The 17,159-nt window shown below is 26.1% G+C and overlaps 1 protein-coding gene across 2 annotated transcripts in view; it reads right to left on the bottom strand.

Moving 5' to 3' along the window:
* Positions 1-3,261: 3,261 nt before the first annotated feature.
* The window catches only part of LOC126899794 (cilia- and flagella-associated protein 43), an 81,610-nt gene continuing 67,712 nt past the window's right edge, over positions 3,262-17,159 (bottom strand). For both annotated transcript variants that reach the window (XM_050674998.1, XM_050674997.1), the window contains exons 12-23: positions 13,568-13,798; positions 13,368-13,513; positions 13,098-13,311; positions 12,900-13,041; positions 12,059-12,339; positions 7,235-7,536; positions 5,929-6,117; positions 5,431-5,836; positions 5,048-5,167; positions 4,704-4,955; positions 4,453-4,640; positions 3,262-3,565 (exon numbers count right to left, since the gene is read on the bottom strand). In XM_050674998.1, the coding sequence (XP_050530955.1) occupies positions 3,436-3,565; positions 4,453-4,640; positions 4,704-4,955; positions 5,048-5,167; positions 5,431-5,836; positions 5,929-6,117; positions 7,235-7,536; positions 12,059-12,339; positions 12,900-13,041; positions 13,098-13,311; positions 13,368-13,513; positions 13,568-13,798 (2,601 nt within the window). In that variant the 3' untranslated portion in view covers positions 3,262-3,435. The remainder of the gene's footprint in view (positions 3,566-4,452; positions 4,641-4,703; positions 4,956-5,047; positions 5,168-5,430; positions 5,837-5,928; positions 6,118-7,234; positions 7,537-12,058; positions 12,340-12,899; positions 13,042-13,097; positions 13,312-13,367; positions 13,514-13,567; positions 13,799-17,159) is intronic.

Consider the following 17,159-nt stretch of genomic DNA (forward strand, 5'->3'; position numbering starts at 1 on the left):
TTTGGCGTCAAGTGGAGTTTTAACAATATGGAATAGTTTAACATCATCAGCAAAAAGTAATATATTGGAATTGATATCATAAATATCATTAATATAGATGTTAAAAAGAAGAGGGGCCAGATGGGAACCTTGAGGAACCCCGGAAGTAATATTATACATATATGAGTTATAATTCTTAAATTTTACATATTGTTTCCGATCAGATAAAAAGGATATAAGCCAAGAAAAGAAAGGATCGCGGAGACCAATTTGAAACAACTTATTGGCGAGTATACTATGATCAATCTTGTCAAAGGCTTTGGCGAAATCTGTAAATATTACGTCCACTTGACAATTTAATTTAAATGCATTAAAAATAAAATTTTGCAAAACTAGGAGATTAGATGCAGTAGATCTACCAGACATAAAACCATGCTGTTCATCAATAATGAAATTTTTAAAGAGTGGACTAATTTTCTTATAAATAATACCTTCAAATATTTTGGGAATTATAGATATTATAGAGACAGGTCGATAATTTATTATATGGTTAATATTTCCACTTTTAAAAACAGGGGAGACATAAGATATTTTCCATTTATCTGGAAAGACTCCTATGGAGAGAGATCGATTGAATAATATCAGTAAGGGAGATGACAAAACAAATTTACATTGCATAAAAAATATATTAGAAATTTTATCAGGACCAGGACAAGTTTTATAAGTTATTTCATTAAGCGCATTATAAACATCACTGAGAGTTAGCGTGCACGAATTAAGATCAACAGAAGGAAAATTTGTATTGTTGGAATATGAATTAGTTTGCAAGACTGACGGTATATTTAAAGTATTGGAGAAAAATTGAGCAAAACAATTTGTAATATCATCGCCACCGTAAATATTGTAACTATTATAATACATACAATTTGGAAGTGAGTAAGTAGAGCGTTTGTTATTAACATATTGCCAAAAACGTTTAGGATTCCTAGTAAAAGAATTTTGAGTTTTTTGGATAAAAATATTATAATCTATTTTATTTTGAACTTTACAGCGTGCACGTAAATTAGAAAATGTGTTATAATTATGTGGAGTTGGCGATTGTTTATATATTTTATGAGCTATTTTTTTATCAAAAATTAGTTTCTTCAACGTATGGCTGAACCAATGAGGGTGCTTTGAAAAGTATAAAGTTTTAACCGGGCAATAAGTATTAATTATTTTAAAAACGTTTTCATAGAATGCATTTACTGCATCATTTATATCTAGACCATTAAATATGCCATTCCAGTCAAGCGAAGCAATATTAGACCTAATACAATTATAATCACAGTTAACAAAATCATACATATGTTCATTATAATTTAAGTACTTAAATGATAATTTAGGTAATTCAATTGTTAGGGCTGGATGGTACATCGAATCTATTGGTAGTAACGTGTGATTTTCATTAACTACTTTAATATCAAACCCGTTAGAAAAAACGAGATCAAGCAATGACCCAGAGCGATTATATATTAAATTAAATTGCATTAAATTTAAATAAGATAAATGAGCTAATACTTTAGATTCAATAGAACCAGCACGAGCACCCACAGCGACAATTGAACCATTAACAGATTGCCAATTAATATTTGGTAGATTGTAATCACCAAAAATTAGAAATTTTGAACTACTATTTGTATTTAACAAAACATCGATAGTACTAAAGTGTAAATCATAAACATTAATATCAGAGGCAGGCGGAATATAAACAGCACCAATAACTATAGATGTATATTTATCGCTAATTCGGATAAATAACTGTTCAACTGAGTTATCGGAGATAAATAGGCGATGGCATGAGAACTNGCAATCAGCACTCCACCACCTCGTGTAATAACATCACGAGTACTGCAACGGTCACATCGATAAATAGTATATAGGGGACAAAGACCAAGTTCCGCGTTGAATACATTGTTGGATAACCAGGTTTCAGTAAGTATAATAATATCATAATTGCAAAGAGAAACATTACGAGTAAACAAATCCAGTTTAGTATTAATACCTCGAATGTTTTGATAGTAGATGGAAAGTTGACTTACAATTGTTGGGTTCGTTGACCGTTTTTTGAAATGGTCGGACAGTTATTAACAAATTTAATAAAAAGATCAGTTTCACCAGCATCCTTCCGCAATTTAAGTTCAGAGGCAATAGAAGAATACAACTTACGTTGTTGTAACGTTTGGTCCGATGAAATTCTAACAGTTTTAAATTTATCAACATTAAATAGCTGTTTTTTGACTTTTAAAATTTGAAATACATCAGACGGTGAAGGCATAACAATACGGATAGGACGAGGCTTACTTGAAGGCTTACCCAGTCTGTGAATAGACAGAGGTTTGGTAGACACGCCAATAGTATTAAACATTTCGTCAATAAGAGTAGCATCGTTTTGTTGGACAGCACTAGATGTTGAATGATCTTGTACATTAAATAATATAATGTTACGAGCTCTGGATTGTCGGTCCATAAATTCAGAGAATAAATTTTCTTGACTGATAGAGTTACTATTTGATTGAGACTGCTCAACTGATGACAGTTTAGACTCAAGTTGCTCAATTCGCGATTTCAATGACTTATTTTCCTCAATTACCGAAATAATTTGATTGGACAATAAGTCAAATTTGGAGTCAAAAGAAGCCAGCTTTTTGTCTTGTGATTTAATAGATTCACGACATGAATTAATTGATTGTATGATTTTATTTTGTGAGTTTTTTAATTCATTAACCATATCAATAAGTTTGCTAAATTTATCATCCTTAGAAACAAGCGGTGAAGTAGGCGGCATAATGAACGTTAAAAGTTATCGGGAGTTTAAATTAGGTATATATGAACGATAAGACAACCCAATAACAAAGACGCACAACACAACCTAGTAGTACCACGGACTACAGAACACTGTATATCAATATATCAATATATAAAAACTTTTCCATAAACAAAAGTATATATGGATCAAAAAACAATCTGAGCAATCTTATATTATTAAATCTTAAATAACGCAAACATTAAATTCATAATTTTGTACAAACATTTTTTATTTATATATTTTTATAACTAGTCTTAACTAATGACGTAGTCATTTTATTACATATTATTCGTTTAATTTTTTATACTTAAATTTATTATAAAAAATTACATTAATTAATGTATTAATACAATTACAAATATTAATTATAAAATATAATATGAATAATACTATAAATTCTAGAATTATGATTGATGACTAAATATGGCGTAAGTTAAAGAATGATTAATAATTATGAAGAATTATAGACTTTCAACTCGTAAGTTAGTATAGTATTATCATTTATATTATTATTTAGCTATATTTTATATAATTATATTTACCTAGTACAATATTAAATAATTCGCTAATCATAACTTTAAGTTTTAATGTTTGCAATGATTGCAATTTTAATGATTGTATAAAGTAGGATAAGTTTTTAATAATAGCAACTCCAATTCTGTATGCAGTATTAATATATCTTTGTTAATTTTTTGCACCTCATTCATTAGCTGTGTTCGTTTTATTAGAGATTTTATCCTAAAATTATAATATTAATTTATTTATTATGCACTTATAACTTATTAACATAGTAAACACAGCTGTAATGTCTTTTTAACACGCTTATATTAGTTTCACGTGTATGTTTGTTGTTTGTCGCAAGTTAGTTTGTAACTCTCTACGTGCCACGTGTTATTATTCTCGCGTATCCCATCGTCTATAGCCTTGAGACTAGACTGTCGTAACGAATTCACCCCACCCCACTCACTACTCGCCGTAATCAATATATTCCTTAAAATTAAAAATACACTAACTAGCAATATAGAAATTATATCTAATGATAGTGATAATTCTCTAAATACACTCACAAGGGGAGGTCACGGTGATGGGGTCACCGATTTTCATAAAATTTATATAGATCTAATCTATATTGAATACAAAATCAGACGTATTTTGAATTTCTTGCCAATGCCCCCCCCCAAGTCAAGAAAATTGACTTTGAAAATTTCTTACTAACTTAAATAGAGTCATTTTTCTCGCATAGACCATAACGTGTTATGGTCGAAACGAGAATACGTGATGCTACAACGCGAAAGATCTCGGGATCGTATCCCATTGAATAAGTAACATTTTTTTGCATTTTTTTCACTGCTTTCTCTTTGAATTATTAATTTTACGTCATATTTGTTAATTCTTTTTATATTTTATGTATCATTGTAGTTTTATCTGCATTAAAACATATTTGATGGTACAAATTATCGATTGTGATAAAAATATGATTAAAATAAAATAAACACATCATGGTAAAATTAATACCTTCTCAGCTTCGTATCGAAGCTAAAAACAATATTTTATGCACATGAATATAACATATTTTATTTATATGTAAATGTAAATATATATGGATATAAATGTATTTTTTTTACTTTTTATCGTATTTCAATTTCAATTTTTCATTAATGTCGTGACTGATTTTTTTTTTTAGCTCTAAAAGTTGTGCATTTGTTTGACTAATTTTTTCATCTATCAATTTGTTTTCAAACTTAATATCATTAATTTTTTTATTTAGATCGTTTATATTAATAATTATGTCATCTATTTGCTTTTTGTAATTCTGTTAACAAAATTTAAGGTTTAAAGCTAAAATAAATGTGTTTATTATAATTTTATAATTTACTTTTTTTAAACCAGATAATTGATTTTCAACTCTATGTTGAGCGTATTCAGCTATATTTATTCCTTTAGATTGATACTTAATATAGTCAATTATGTTACTAGTAACTTTCATAGAGCTAATCACATTAAAACGATGTTCACACATTTTAATTTTATAATCTTTCATTAATAAATGTTTCCACTCTAATAAATTACATTTACGTCTGTATTTAAGTAAATTTGAGAGCATGCTTAGTTTTTGAGAACCTAGTTTCTATTTTTTTTTTTAATAACAGTAAGATTCTATTAAAATTATTATTACATTAAACAATTAAATAATTAGTATGACGACATTGTGTATATTACTTTTATTTTATTATTAGCTTCTTCTATGTTATCAATTGATACAAGTGTCGTATTTTTGAAATCATTAAAATGTCCACTTAGGTTAATTTCTATAAAACTGTTTTTCATCACTAATTGAATCTAATAAATATTAAATATTTTTATTTACATTTTACAATTAACATTTTAAATAATTAGCCACAAGTGATTAATTATTACTATAAAATAGTTAAATCATCAATAATTTTACATTTATCAAAAGGTAAAGATTTATTTCATTATCATTATTCAATTTTTCTTTTTTTTTTTAAATTTATGATTAACATTCAATAATTTTTATTAAAAATACTAATTTTTCTCGTCAATTAAGTTTGATGAAGTATTTTAATAAATAATTTTATTACCTTATAATTTTCAGAATAATAGATTTTTTTATTTTCTTTATCAAAAATAGACGCTTTCAACTTTTCTATTAGGTCAGTTTTATCTTCTTTATTTCTTTCAAAACTTGTTAGTAAATTCGTCTTATCTATTATATCTATCTGAAGAGTTTGGATTTTAAATTCAGATTCGATTTTCATTCGTCTATAGTTACAGATCTTATTCCACATATCTTTGTCTATGTTTATTTTATTGTCTTCCACATACTTATAGTCATCATATTCTTTTAATATATCTAAGTATAGGGAAAAATCTAAAGGTAATGGGTCAGTTAGATGTTTATCGTTTGGTCTCGCAATAGCATTCACAAACTGATAGCCGACTAGTGGTGAAAATATCAAATTTACTTGCTGTATTTTAGGACGTCGACTTAAAATGAATTGTAAGTATAAATATACATATATTATTTAAACTAAATATTACAAATAGTGTATTTAAGATATCTTAAAATTTTTTATTACTTGTATATAAATAAAGCATGTTCATAAACAAGTTTAGATGGAAATTCAGCCTTAAAACGTCTATTTAAAATACTATCTTTATGTTTAACAGTATCAATTGTATTTATTAATGAGTTATGAATCATTTCAGTTTTTGACATTCTTAAATTAGTTTCTTCGATCATTTTACTGACATCAATAATATTTTTCCTAAAAGCGTATAAACATGAGAATTAAAATAAAATAAGTAGAATTAAGTAAATTATTTAATTTTTATTGATCATAACTTTACATTATTTTTGTGATAGAGAATTAGGAAAATATTTTATTTAATGTATAGGTTAAGGCAGGGTAAAATGGCAAGATAAGCTTTCACGATTATTCCTAACTTCTGAGAATGGATTGAAAAACTAAAATATGCATAAGTATTACTTCAATATCCAGCCTAATAATAATAAAATTTTTCAATCGTCTCTTTCATCTTCTAAGAGGCGAATATGAGTTTTCCTGAAAATTGTCATTTTTTCCCAGCTATAGAAAAAGATATTAAAACTTTAATATTAAAACCAAAACTATGATAAACAAAATAGGTCATTATAAATAAATGAGTAATATTTTTTTAATGTTTAAGAGAGAAATTTGAAAAATTTTCCTGAACATACTAATGATCTAAAAGTTTTGATGTTATATATATAAAAATTATATTAAAATACACTAATAATTAATTTTTCGGTATCTAACGTAAAAAAGTGTTTTTGTTAAAAATGAACGAGAAAAGTGCTAGAAGCAAAAAATAAAACTATTGAAAATAATATTAAAAAATAAAGTCAAAAAATAAATTAATAACTATTATTGAGTTATCTGTATTTTACTATATACCCATTCTGTATAATAATATACATGAAACTTAATAAATACTTATTAAGTACCTATGTTTTTTATTAATAAATTAATTTTTTTTATAAGAAAGGGACTAAAAAATGGCTATTTTAGAATTTAAAAAAAATTAAAAGATAAAATTTTTTTATTTTTATGAGACAAATAAAAAATTTGCTTTTAACATAATCATACTCTGCTAAAATAGTAGTGTCGATGAATATTTGTGCTATTATCAGTTATAAGCAAACCCCACTTCACACGTTTAACATTCAGCTAGTCAACCTTGCGTGAGGTTCCTGTGAGGTTCGGGGTATAATTTATTTACCCATCCAATATTTAATATATTCACATTTTCTAGTGTGAACAATAAAAGCTAAATAATTCATTTATTTCATTAAATAATTTCACTTCATCTCTTTAAATTAGTTATTATGCAAAATAAATTTACTTTAAATGCTGGAGTTGTTCGACGAGTTGTTTATCTTTATTTAAAATCTTTTTAAGTCTATAAATCTTCATTTCCTCTTGTTTTATTGCTGATTCAAATTTTATTTTAGTTTGAAATAATTTAAACACGCGTTTATCAAATGTTCTAATGCTTTCTTTGATGTTTTTCTCTAGTTTTGCTTGTTCATCTTCTAACATCTCTCGGTATTTAGATCTTTGATCATCCCAATCATTAACCGCCTTTTCATATTCATATATAGTACGCAAATCTTCTTCTGTATATTCCTCTGGTTTTTTGTTTAACTACAAATGACCATTCATGAACAATTATTTAACATATAATAATGTCGAAATAGGGTCAATCCATGCCAAATCATCCAGACGTGGTTGCACGACCACTTCCGAAAATCTCGAAATTTTCAGGACCTCTTCTTTAATCTATAATTAAATGAAAAAAAAGAAAAAAAAATTTTTTTTAATGATGCTCTATACTTTTATGGCTTTCATATAGGAAGAAAGTAAAATAATCGCCTTTATTTCGAATTAAAATTGCTCATCCAATTTTAATGATATCAATCTAAATTTTATGGTAAAGTCTATTTATAATTCAAAGTTTATGATGAATAAAAACAAATTGACTTTTATTGATTTATGAAATTTTAATGAATATTTAAAAAACGATAATTTTTTGTTAAAAATCGACGATTTTAAGCCAAACACAAGCCATCATAAAGTTTTTTTTTATTTTTTTTTTTTCACGTTTTATTGTAATAGTACATATTTAATACCTCTGTCAAGTTTAAAAACTTAAAATTAATTTTTCAATGTTTTATAAGGTTTTTAATTTTAAACAATTTGCAATAATAACCAAGTTTAGGTTTCATTATCTCTGATGGGTAACCCTTAAATTAACTTTTTCAAAATCAAAATACATATAAATGTACCTGTAGAAACTATGGTAAAAATTTAAAAGTTTAGAAAAAAGTATGTCATCACCAAAATACAGTTTGAAAATCAGGAAAACACGTTTTTTAATCAATTTAATTTAATACATTTTTTGTTATTTTATTGTACAATCTCAATAGTAAAATTGATTAACTTTTGTAAAAACAATAAATTATAACTAACTATAGTATCATAATATTAAATACAAGTATCAGTACTAAAGATAGTACCTTACTACAGTTATTACCTGTAAGTTAAAAATAATCATCATAAACAACTTAACCGATGATAAAATATATTAACTGCTATCGGCATGATTGTTTTTAAATGCATATTTTTGTTTCAATGTATCATGATGTTATATATTTAACTTTATCTTACTTGTATAACGATGTACAAGTACACGAGTATATATCTATAAGTAATGAACACCACTACAATCTGTATACTATGTTATTGATAAATGAATTTTAAAAGTTCAATATGTGTTGTAATTTATTTTAGTGTGTTGAGTTCATTGAAAATTCATCATTTAGTTGTTTTATTTTTTAATTTAAGTTTAAATTAAATTAAAAATGAATTGTTCCATTGGTCATTATGTGAGTGAAGAATGCCATAAAGCTACCTACGGGTTAGTTTCTAATGTTTTAATAAATCCAAATGATTTGAACGGTAAAGAAAAATTATTATTAAATTTAAGAATAAAAACAGAAATTGATTCTATATGTGAGTACCATAAAATAAAATATTTACACAAGTATAATTTTTTATTTGGTAAAACATGTTGCGATCCTTTTAAATCCACACAAAAATATCATAAAAAAAGGTTTGAGTGAAATTAATATTGAACTAAAAGATAAAGTAAAAAACTTTGATATTGAATTAACTCCAGGAAAATCATTGTGCCCTACTTGTTTTAAAAATGTAAATAATGTATGTAAATATTTTCGTTTAATGGGGAATACTTATGAATGTAATAGTACTGATGACACTGTCGACTGTAAAGAATCCCAAATAGAAAGGGTTGACACGATTTTTAAAGCTTTTGATTTGTCTCCTGTTTCAAAAATTAAAAGGCTTAACCCCCAAAAAAGGTGTTTAGCTGTACAAAAAAAAGTTGAGCATGTTTCATTAGGTTTGAAACGTGATCTAGAAAATTGTATTCATGGATGATCTTATGAAAATAAAACATCAGAATATGAAATGCTAATTGAAAAATTAAAATTAAAGTTTATTTCGTCTACTTCTGACCAAAAAATTAAGATTTTAAGCTTATTACCTACATCTTGGTCGAGAGAAAAAATATCTAAAGAATTTAATACGTCAGAATATTTGGTTAGATTATCTAGAGATTTAGTTAGCAAGTATGGAATACTTCCTGACAATCCTAAAAAATTAGGTCGTACTTTAAGCAATGGAGTTGCTGAACTTGTAGTACAGTTTTATGAAGACGATGAATACAGTCGAATGTGTCCCGATAAAAAAGATTATGTGTCAATAAAAATAAATGATGTTAAAGATCTTAAGCAAAAACGACTACTTTTAAATAATCTCAATGAATTATTTGTAGAGTTTAAAAATAAATATCCCGATATTAAAATAGGGCGATCTAAATTTTGCGAATTAAAACCAAAGTGGTGCATATTGGCAGGGTCATCAGGTACTCATACTGTTTGTGTATGTGTGTATCACCAAAATGTAAAGCTGATGATTGAAGGTGCTTCATTAAAATATAATTTTAAATACTTTTTAAAATGTATAGTGTGTGATATAAATAATTATTTATGTATGATGGGTGAATGTACTCAATTTCCTGATAGCTATGACACTTTAAAAGAATTATTACAAAACAAGCTTGAATATAGTTCTGAAAATATTACTTTCAAGCAATGGATGAATACTGATCGAGCAGATTTAGTGACAAATATTCAATCTGTTGATGAATTTATTGAAACGATAATTTATAAGATTATTAAACTTAAAAAACACCATTATATAACTAAGGTTCAGTACAACTTTTTAAAGCAAAAAAAAATATGAACTAAAATTAAATGAATGAATAGTATTAGCAGATTTTTCTGAAAATTACAACTTTGTTATACAAGATGAAATTCAAAGTTACCACTGGATTCATAAACAAGCTGCATTACATCCACTTGTATATTATTACAAATAGGACAATTTATTAAAATCGCGTTGCATGTGTGTAATTAGTGATCATATGGAACATAATACTATTGCGGTTCATACATTCCAAAATCATCTAATTAATGACATTAAGATAATTGCGCCACATGTAAAAAAAATATTGTATTTTAGTGATGGTGCAGCAAGTCAATATAAAAATAAAAAGAATTTCATTAATTTATGTTTTCATTATTCTGACTTTGGAATTTTTTGCTTCTTCTCATGGTAAAAATGCGAGTGATGGAATTGGAGGAACTACTAAGCGAGTAGTAACGAAGTATAGTTTACAACGAATTCGTTCAAATCACATACTTACACCATTAGACATGTTCAAATTCTGTGTGGAAAATATCAAAGGCATAAAATATATTTATTTTTCATCATTAGAAGTACAAAAGAACGCAAAAAAACTAAGTTCTAGATTTCTCATAGGTAAAACTATTCCTGGGACTAGAGAAAAACATAAATTTGTACCGTGCACTCAAAATACTTTACGAAGTTATAAAACTTCATTAACAAGTAATTATGAAGAGACCAAATTCTAACATGAACAAATATTTTTTCATACGTGCGTACACTTGCACATATGATTAATTTTTATAAATATTAATCAAACATATTATGACATTTGGATATAATAATAAATTTTAATTGTATTTAAAATGTGCAAGTAAAACAATGAATATGTAATATTTTATATTATAATTTGTACACTTTTAATTAAAATACAAATGCAGATTGTAATTGTTTTTTTAATATTATCCTAAATAAAAGTACTTATTTATTGTTTTTATAAGATTCTGTTTTTAATAACTTTTATGATGATTATTTTTAACTTACAGGTAATAACTGTAGTAAGGTACTATCTTTAGTACTGATACTTGTATTTAATATTATGATACTATAGTTAGTTATAATTTATTGTTTTTACAAAAGTTAATCAATTTTACTATTGAGATTGTACAATAAAATAACAAAAAATGTATTAAATTAAATTGATTAAAAAACGTGTTTTCCTGATTTTCAAACTGTATTTTGGTGATGACATACTTTTTTCTAAACTTTTAAATTTTTACCATAGTTTCTACAGGTACATTTATATGTATTTTGATTTTGAAAAAGTTAATTTAAGGGTTACCCATCAGAGATAATGAAACCTAAACTTGGTTATTATTGCAAATTGTTTAAAATTAAAAACCTTATAAAACATTGAAAAATTAATTTTAAGTTTTTAAACTTGACAGAGGTATTAAATATGTACTATTACAATAAAACGTGAAAAAAAAAAAATAAAAAAAAACTTTATGATGGCTTGTGTTTGGCTTAAAATCGTCGATTTTTAACAAAAAATTATCGTTTTTTAAATATTCATTAAAATTTCATAAATCAATAAAAGTCAATTTGTTTTTATTCATCATAAACTTTGAATTATAAATAGACTTTACCATAAAATTTAGATTGATATCATTAAAATTGGATGAGCAATTTTAATTCGAAATAAAGGCGATTATTTTACTTTCTTCCTATATGAAAGCCATAAAAGTATAGAGCATCATTAAAAAAAATTTTTTTTTCTTTTATTTCATTTAATTATAGATTAAAGAAGAGGTCCTGAAAATTTCGAGATTTTCGGAAGTGGTCGTGCAACCACGTCTGGATGATTTATTAATATATAATGTTATCAATGTTATACCATGCATTTAGGTTTTGGTATATCTTTCTTTAATTCATCTTCCCACTTTTTTTCTAATACGCCATCCATCATTTCTATTAAAGCTATTTGCTTGAAATTATCGACAGCTAATAATTGTGGAATTCGTTCATGTTCAACTAAGTCAGCATTAATCAACATTTGATCACTCGTAGAAATGTACGGTTTTGCTAAAACTTCATAATTCTCAACAACTACTAGTTGTTCGGTACATTCGTACTGGGTCCATTCGTAATCATTTGGAGATTTTCCTGTTGGTTCAACTAAATATTAAAAATAAACAGTTATTTTTTATTTTTTAAGCTTCAACTTCTGAGATTATTAGCTTGAACAAAATTAAATTATTAGGTTACATATATGATTTTAAAATAATATTTCTTGAACTAGTTTCACATAAACAGTTATTTACATTTCCACTGATATAATTTAAATATTTTTTTTTGAAATAAATGAGAAAAATTAATAATATATTTTAAATTCAATAAATAAATTCTCATTTATAATAATAATTGTACATCTTAACATTCTCAAGAACATTTTCTCGGTAACTGGAATATGTTCTTAAAAAAAAATATAGAACTAAATAATTTTTCTGAGAATATTTTTTATTTTAATTGGTTGATAGTCACATGAAAACAAAAGCTATTCAAAGACTAAAAATAATAATAAAAAATTGTTTTAGTGAAAATAAAATCGAAAAATTCTCAGTAAAAATAAAAATTTTTATCTAATTCATTACAATAAACAAAGTAGTTAAGTTATCTGAAGAATTTTGGTAACTTTTAGTAAAGTATCATGAATGCCGACAAAATAAATTAATTACATTTGCATGCTAGCCGGAATTCGTTGTTTATCACTCGTATTCGATCATTGCTTTTTTTAAGGTATTCTAACTGACGTTGTTTAGCCTCAAATGTATCATCAAACAATTTATTAAATTCTAGTTTCAGTCTATTAATAACAAACTATAAAAAACAAAATGTTGGCTAGTAAATTCGTAAATTTAATTAATTTAAGTTACCATTAGCAAAAAAATTTCATCTTCAGCCATGTTTAATTCATAATACTTTTGATGGATATTTAATGAATCAATATTGTCAATTAATCTATGACTGATCGATCCCAATAACATAACTGAATTAAATTGTGATTCACTATTATTTGAAATTGATACACTTATATCATCCAGATTTTCCAAATCACTTTGAAGAAATTCTGATTTTTTTCTTCTATAACTATTTGGTTTAGAATAATAATTTGAATTTAAGAAAAAGAAGAAAATTGTGATTACTTTAAAACAGATGTTAAATTTAATGAATTGGTTCCAATTCCTAACTGTTGAATTCGTTTATTTATTATTAACTCAGCTTTTTCTTTAATTTCCTGTTCTTCAGTGTTGATAGGGTAATTATTAACAATATACAATTTTTCGAGACACTAAATGATAAACATAATTAATTATGCTTTTGGTATGTATTGTAAGATATTTACTTTTAAAGATTTTGGTTTAGTGGATAGTGAATCCCAATTTTTTTTTAAAATTGTATCTGTCTCTGATTTTAAATTGACTAAAATATTAAGGATATTAGTTTGATATTCCTTTCTTTCAATTTCACATTTTTCTCTGTATATTTTTCTATAATCTTCGTCTAAATCAAATTCGTCTATGTGTAACTTTTCATTTTCGGGTCCCGTCAAGTTTTTTTCGAATAATTTTAATAACTATAACATAATATTTATTTTGCACAATTATCTTGTAATTGATCAAACGTTTTGAAATAAATGAGTATTTAATGTGGTAGCGTGTCATGTGTTCGAATGTCACATTTTCTAATAAAAAGTGTTTAGCCGTTATGTGACTTGGAAAAAAACATCTTATGATGGTATAGGTTCCCGGGTACCTGCAATATAGTTAATAGTACTTTTTCCGTAAATTATTTCATTGTCGTCAGTTTATCGTCTTTATATATTATTATACGTAATTCGAATTATCAGTAGACATAATTTTAGTAATATCGAACATTTAAAAATTATAGTTACGGTTTATGTGCTGATCATTTTAGTTTTTGACATTGACATGAACACAGTAAAACATTAATTCAAAAGTCTGTATTGTTATTAGAGTTTTTATTTTATTTATTACATAATATTGAAAAATGCTAAATATGGCTTATAACCAATGCCGTAATGAAAGACTGCGGAGATCTAAGTAAGTATAAACACATTTTGAAAAATATGTAATGTACAGAGTCGTTTTAGAAACTATAAAATATTTTAATTATATAGATCTTTTATAAAATATAATTTTATAATTTAGATTTATGATAATTTTATGTGAAATATAAATCAAATAATATAATATTTATGTATAAGTGATGTCATAAAAACAGGTATACATAATAATACAGAGATAATGTAGAGATGCAGAGATACATGTATATATAGTATATACCTATCTAACTATTATTAGTTTATATTATTATTTTTTATATCTGTTCAAGATTACCATCTGATAAAATAAGAGACGTATTGAGGGAATCAGATTCTGAAGGTGAACTTAATCATGTATTGATGTGTAAATGATTATTGACTCATGATGACGAAGATGAGTAATTTCCTGAACCAGCAGCTTTTGAATATGAGGAATTAGATGCAGAAATAGAGCCTGTTATAGAGTATGGGGAAGACTTGGTTCAGATGAAAGCAGTGAAGATGAATCCATATGTATCGAGCCTAGAGTCGATAAAGATGGTACTCTGTGGTATGATGCACCATATCCTCAAGCTCAAACCATTTATCCTAACATTTTGCGTCAAAAACCTGGACCATCAAATTTTACTGCATTATTTACAGCAAAAGAGATATTCAAATCTATCATGACAAAATAAATGTGTGACATAATCTTGAGAGAAACCAAAAGAATAGGTCAACAAGTTACTGAAGATTACAATAGATAACTAACAACAAAATTGCTAGTTTCTTGTTTACCGCCAACAAAAAAATTTATATTTATATTTTAAAAATTTATATTTATATTTATATTTACATTTACCGAAGAATAATTTGATGTACCCTTGAAAATTCTCGTATCTGGTGTACATAGATCTAATAAAAAACATGTATCAGAAATATGAAAATTAGACTTGTTACATCCCATGTCTCGAGATCGATTCAAAATGTTGCTAAGGTAGAAATAGAAATACGCACCTCCATACCGAAAGTAGTAGGAAATAGAAATACTCGTCATAAATCAATGGAAATTGACATTCAATACAAGAGATCATTGGTATTCCAAAAAATGTACCACTTCGTAATGTTTCAGGGCATATTTAAATAGTTGAAAATTGGATCATAAGAAACGGAAAACTCGAAAAGCTTGTTCAAATTACTCAATAAACTAATCATTATGTGAAACTTGCTATCAATAAGAAACATAAATATGTTAATAATTATTAAATTTTTTTTCTATTAATATTTGTACCTATTTTAATGTTCAGTAAAAATAATTATCAATGGTAATTTAACTTTTTTTACCTACATTTGTATATAATTGTTAGGGGTTTGTTTAATAGTTGAGGATCTTGNTGTTAGGGGCTTGTTTAATAGTTGAGGATCTTGGTCAAAACCAAGAATCGGAAGCTACCCGACGTCTGCCCAAATATCGTCCCTATCTCCTTAAATGAGTTTTAATTGCCTGAAGGAGACACAGGCAATCGTGTACCTTAGTTACAGAGGATAGATTATTAAATAAAATTAGACTATTGTTTTATGTCAACGACAAAGTAAAGTTATATTTTAGATGTTTAGTAAATATAAGTTATATGTAATGTACAATACGTCTGACCTGAATCCTAGTACAGTTGGTTAGTAGGTATATCCAAGTGAGACGGAGTTGGTTGGCTATGATGACAATTGGCGATAGACGGGTCGTTGAATAAAACAAGTTAAGTTATAAATAATATAAATAAGACGAAAGTAATAATATTGAAAACTATGTCTATAACGGCCACTCAAACACAACTGCCCTTTGTTAGTTCGACGTCAGTAGCTCCGGGCTACAGACGAGTAGAATTGTCACATCAGCATCTCCCTCTATGCTAATTAATATGTATTACGAATTAAATAAATAGAAATAAAACGAGTGTAATATAAGTGGTAAGAACATAGTAATAAATGTTCTTACATAATATATATATATAGTTACCCAGGTACATACTCCGTCCTTATAAGGTGTAAAATCAACAACGTTATTTTAAGTACAATAAATTATATATTTTCCAAATACAGAATATAAAGTTGTTGACTATACATGCTATTTAGAGATGTCACGGAATGACTAACCATACATACTAAATATTTGGAAGAAAAATAAATTAAAGAACTGAAAAGGTACCCAGGTTCCTTTCCAGTCACATAAGGGTTAAAAATGTCATTAATTCGAAAAATTTGTGTCAAAAATAAGTATAAAAATTATCATCATAATTGTACCCTTTTACCATATATTTGGGGTCGACTTTGCCTTAATACTTGGGAGGATTTTTATACCGGTTATCGATCTGATGTAACCTTATTATAACTGAGGAAACCATTATGATGGTATGGTGTGTCACAGTTATCACAGTTCCCGAATAAACCCGGTATTAACAGCAAACAGCGCAACCGAACATTAACGCTAAAACGACGACTGAACAAACCCCACATCGCCACATTACACTAGTAAATAAAAATAATCTATAAAATAAAAATATTTAAGAAAAAATAATTTTAACAATTATTTGTTTGTAATAAAATTATACTCTCCGATAATCTAATTAAAAAAGAATCAAATAGGTGAGAATGGGAAAAATAGGACACTAGTCTTTGCAAGTAGGTTATTATATAATGCTGAAAAAAATTATACAACTACGGAACAAGAAACATTAGCTGTAGTATTTGTATGTCAAAAATTTAAAAATTATATTTTAGGTTTTCCATAATAATATAGTACCAGATACATTGACCCGATACCTAGTGTATAATCAGGAGGTAATTCCGAGTAACGCAAGAAGATTAGTTATTGCGAAATTAATTACAATTCAGTATA

Source organism: Daktulosphaira vitifoliae, unplaced genomic scaffold (assembly GCF_025091365.1).
Source record: "Daktulosphaira vitifoliae isolate Bord-2020 unplaced genomic scaffold, ASM2509136v1 Scaffold_2, whole genome shotgun sequence".
Classification (NCBI taxonomy): domain Eukaryota; kingdom Metazoa; phylum Arthropoda; class Insecta; order Hemiptera; family Phylloxeridae; genus Daktulosphaira; species Daktulosphaira vitifoliae.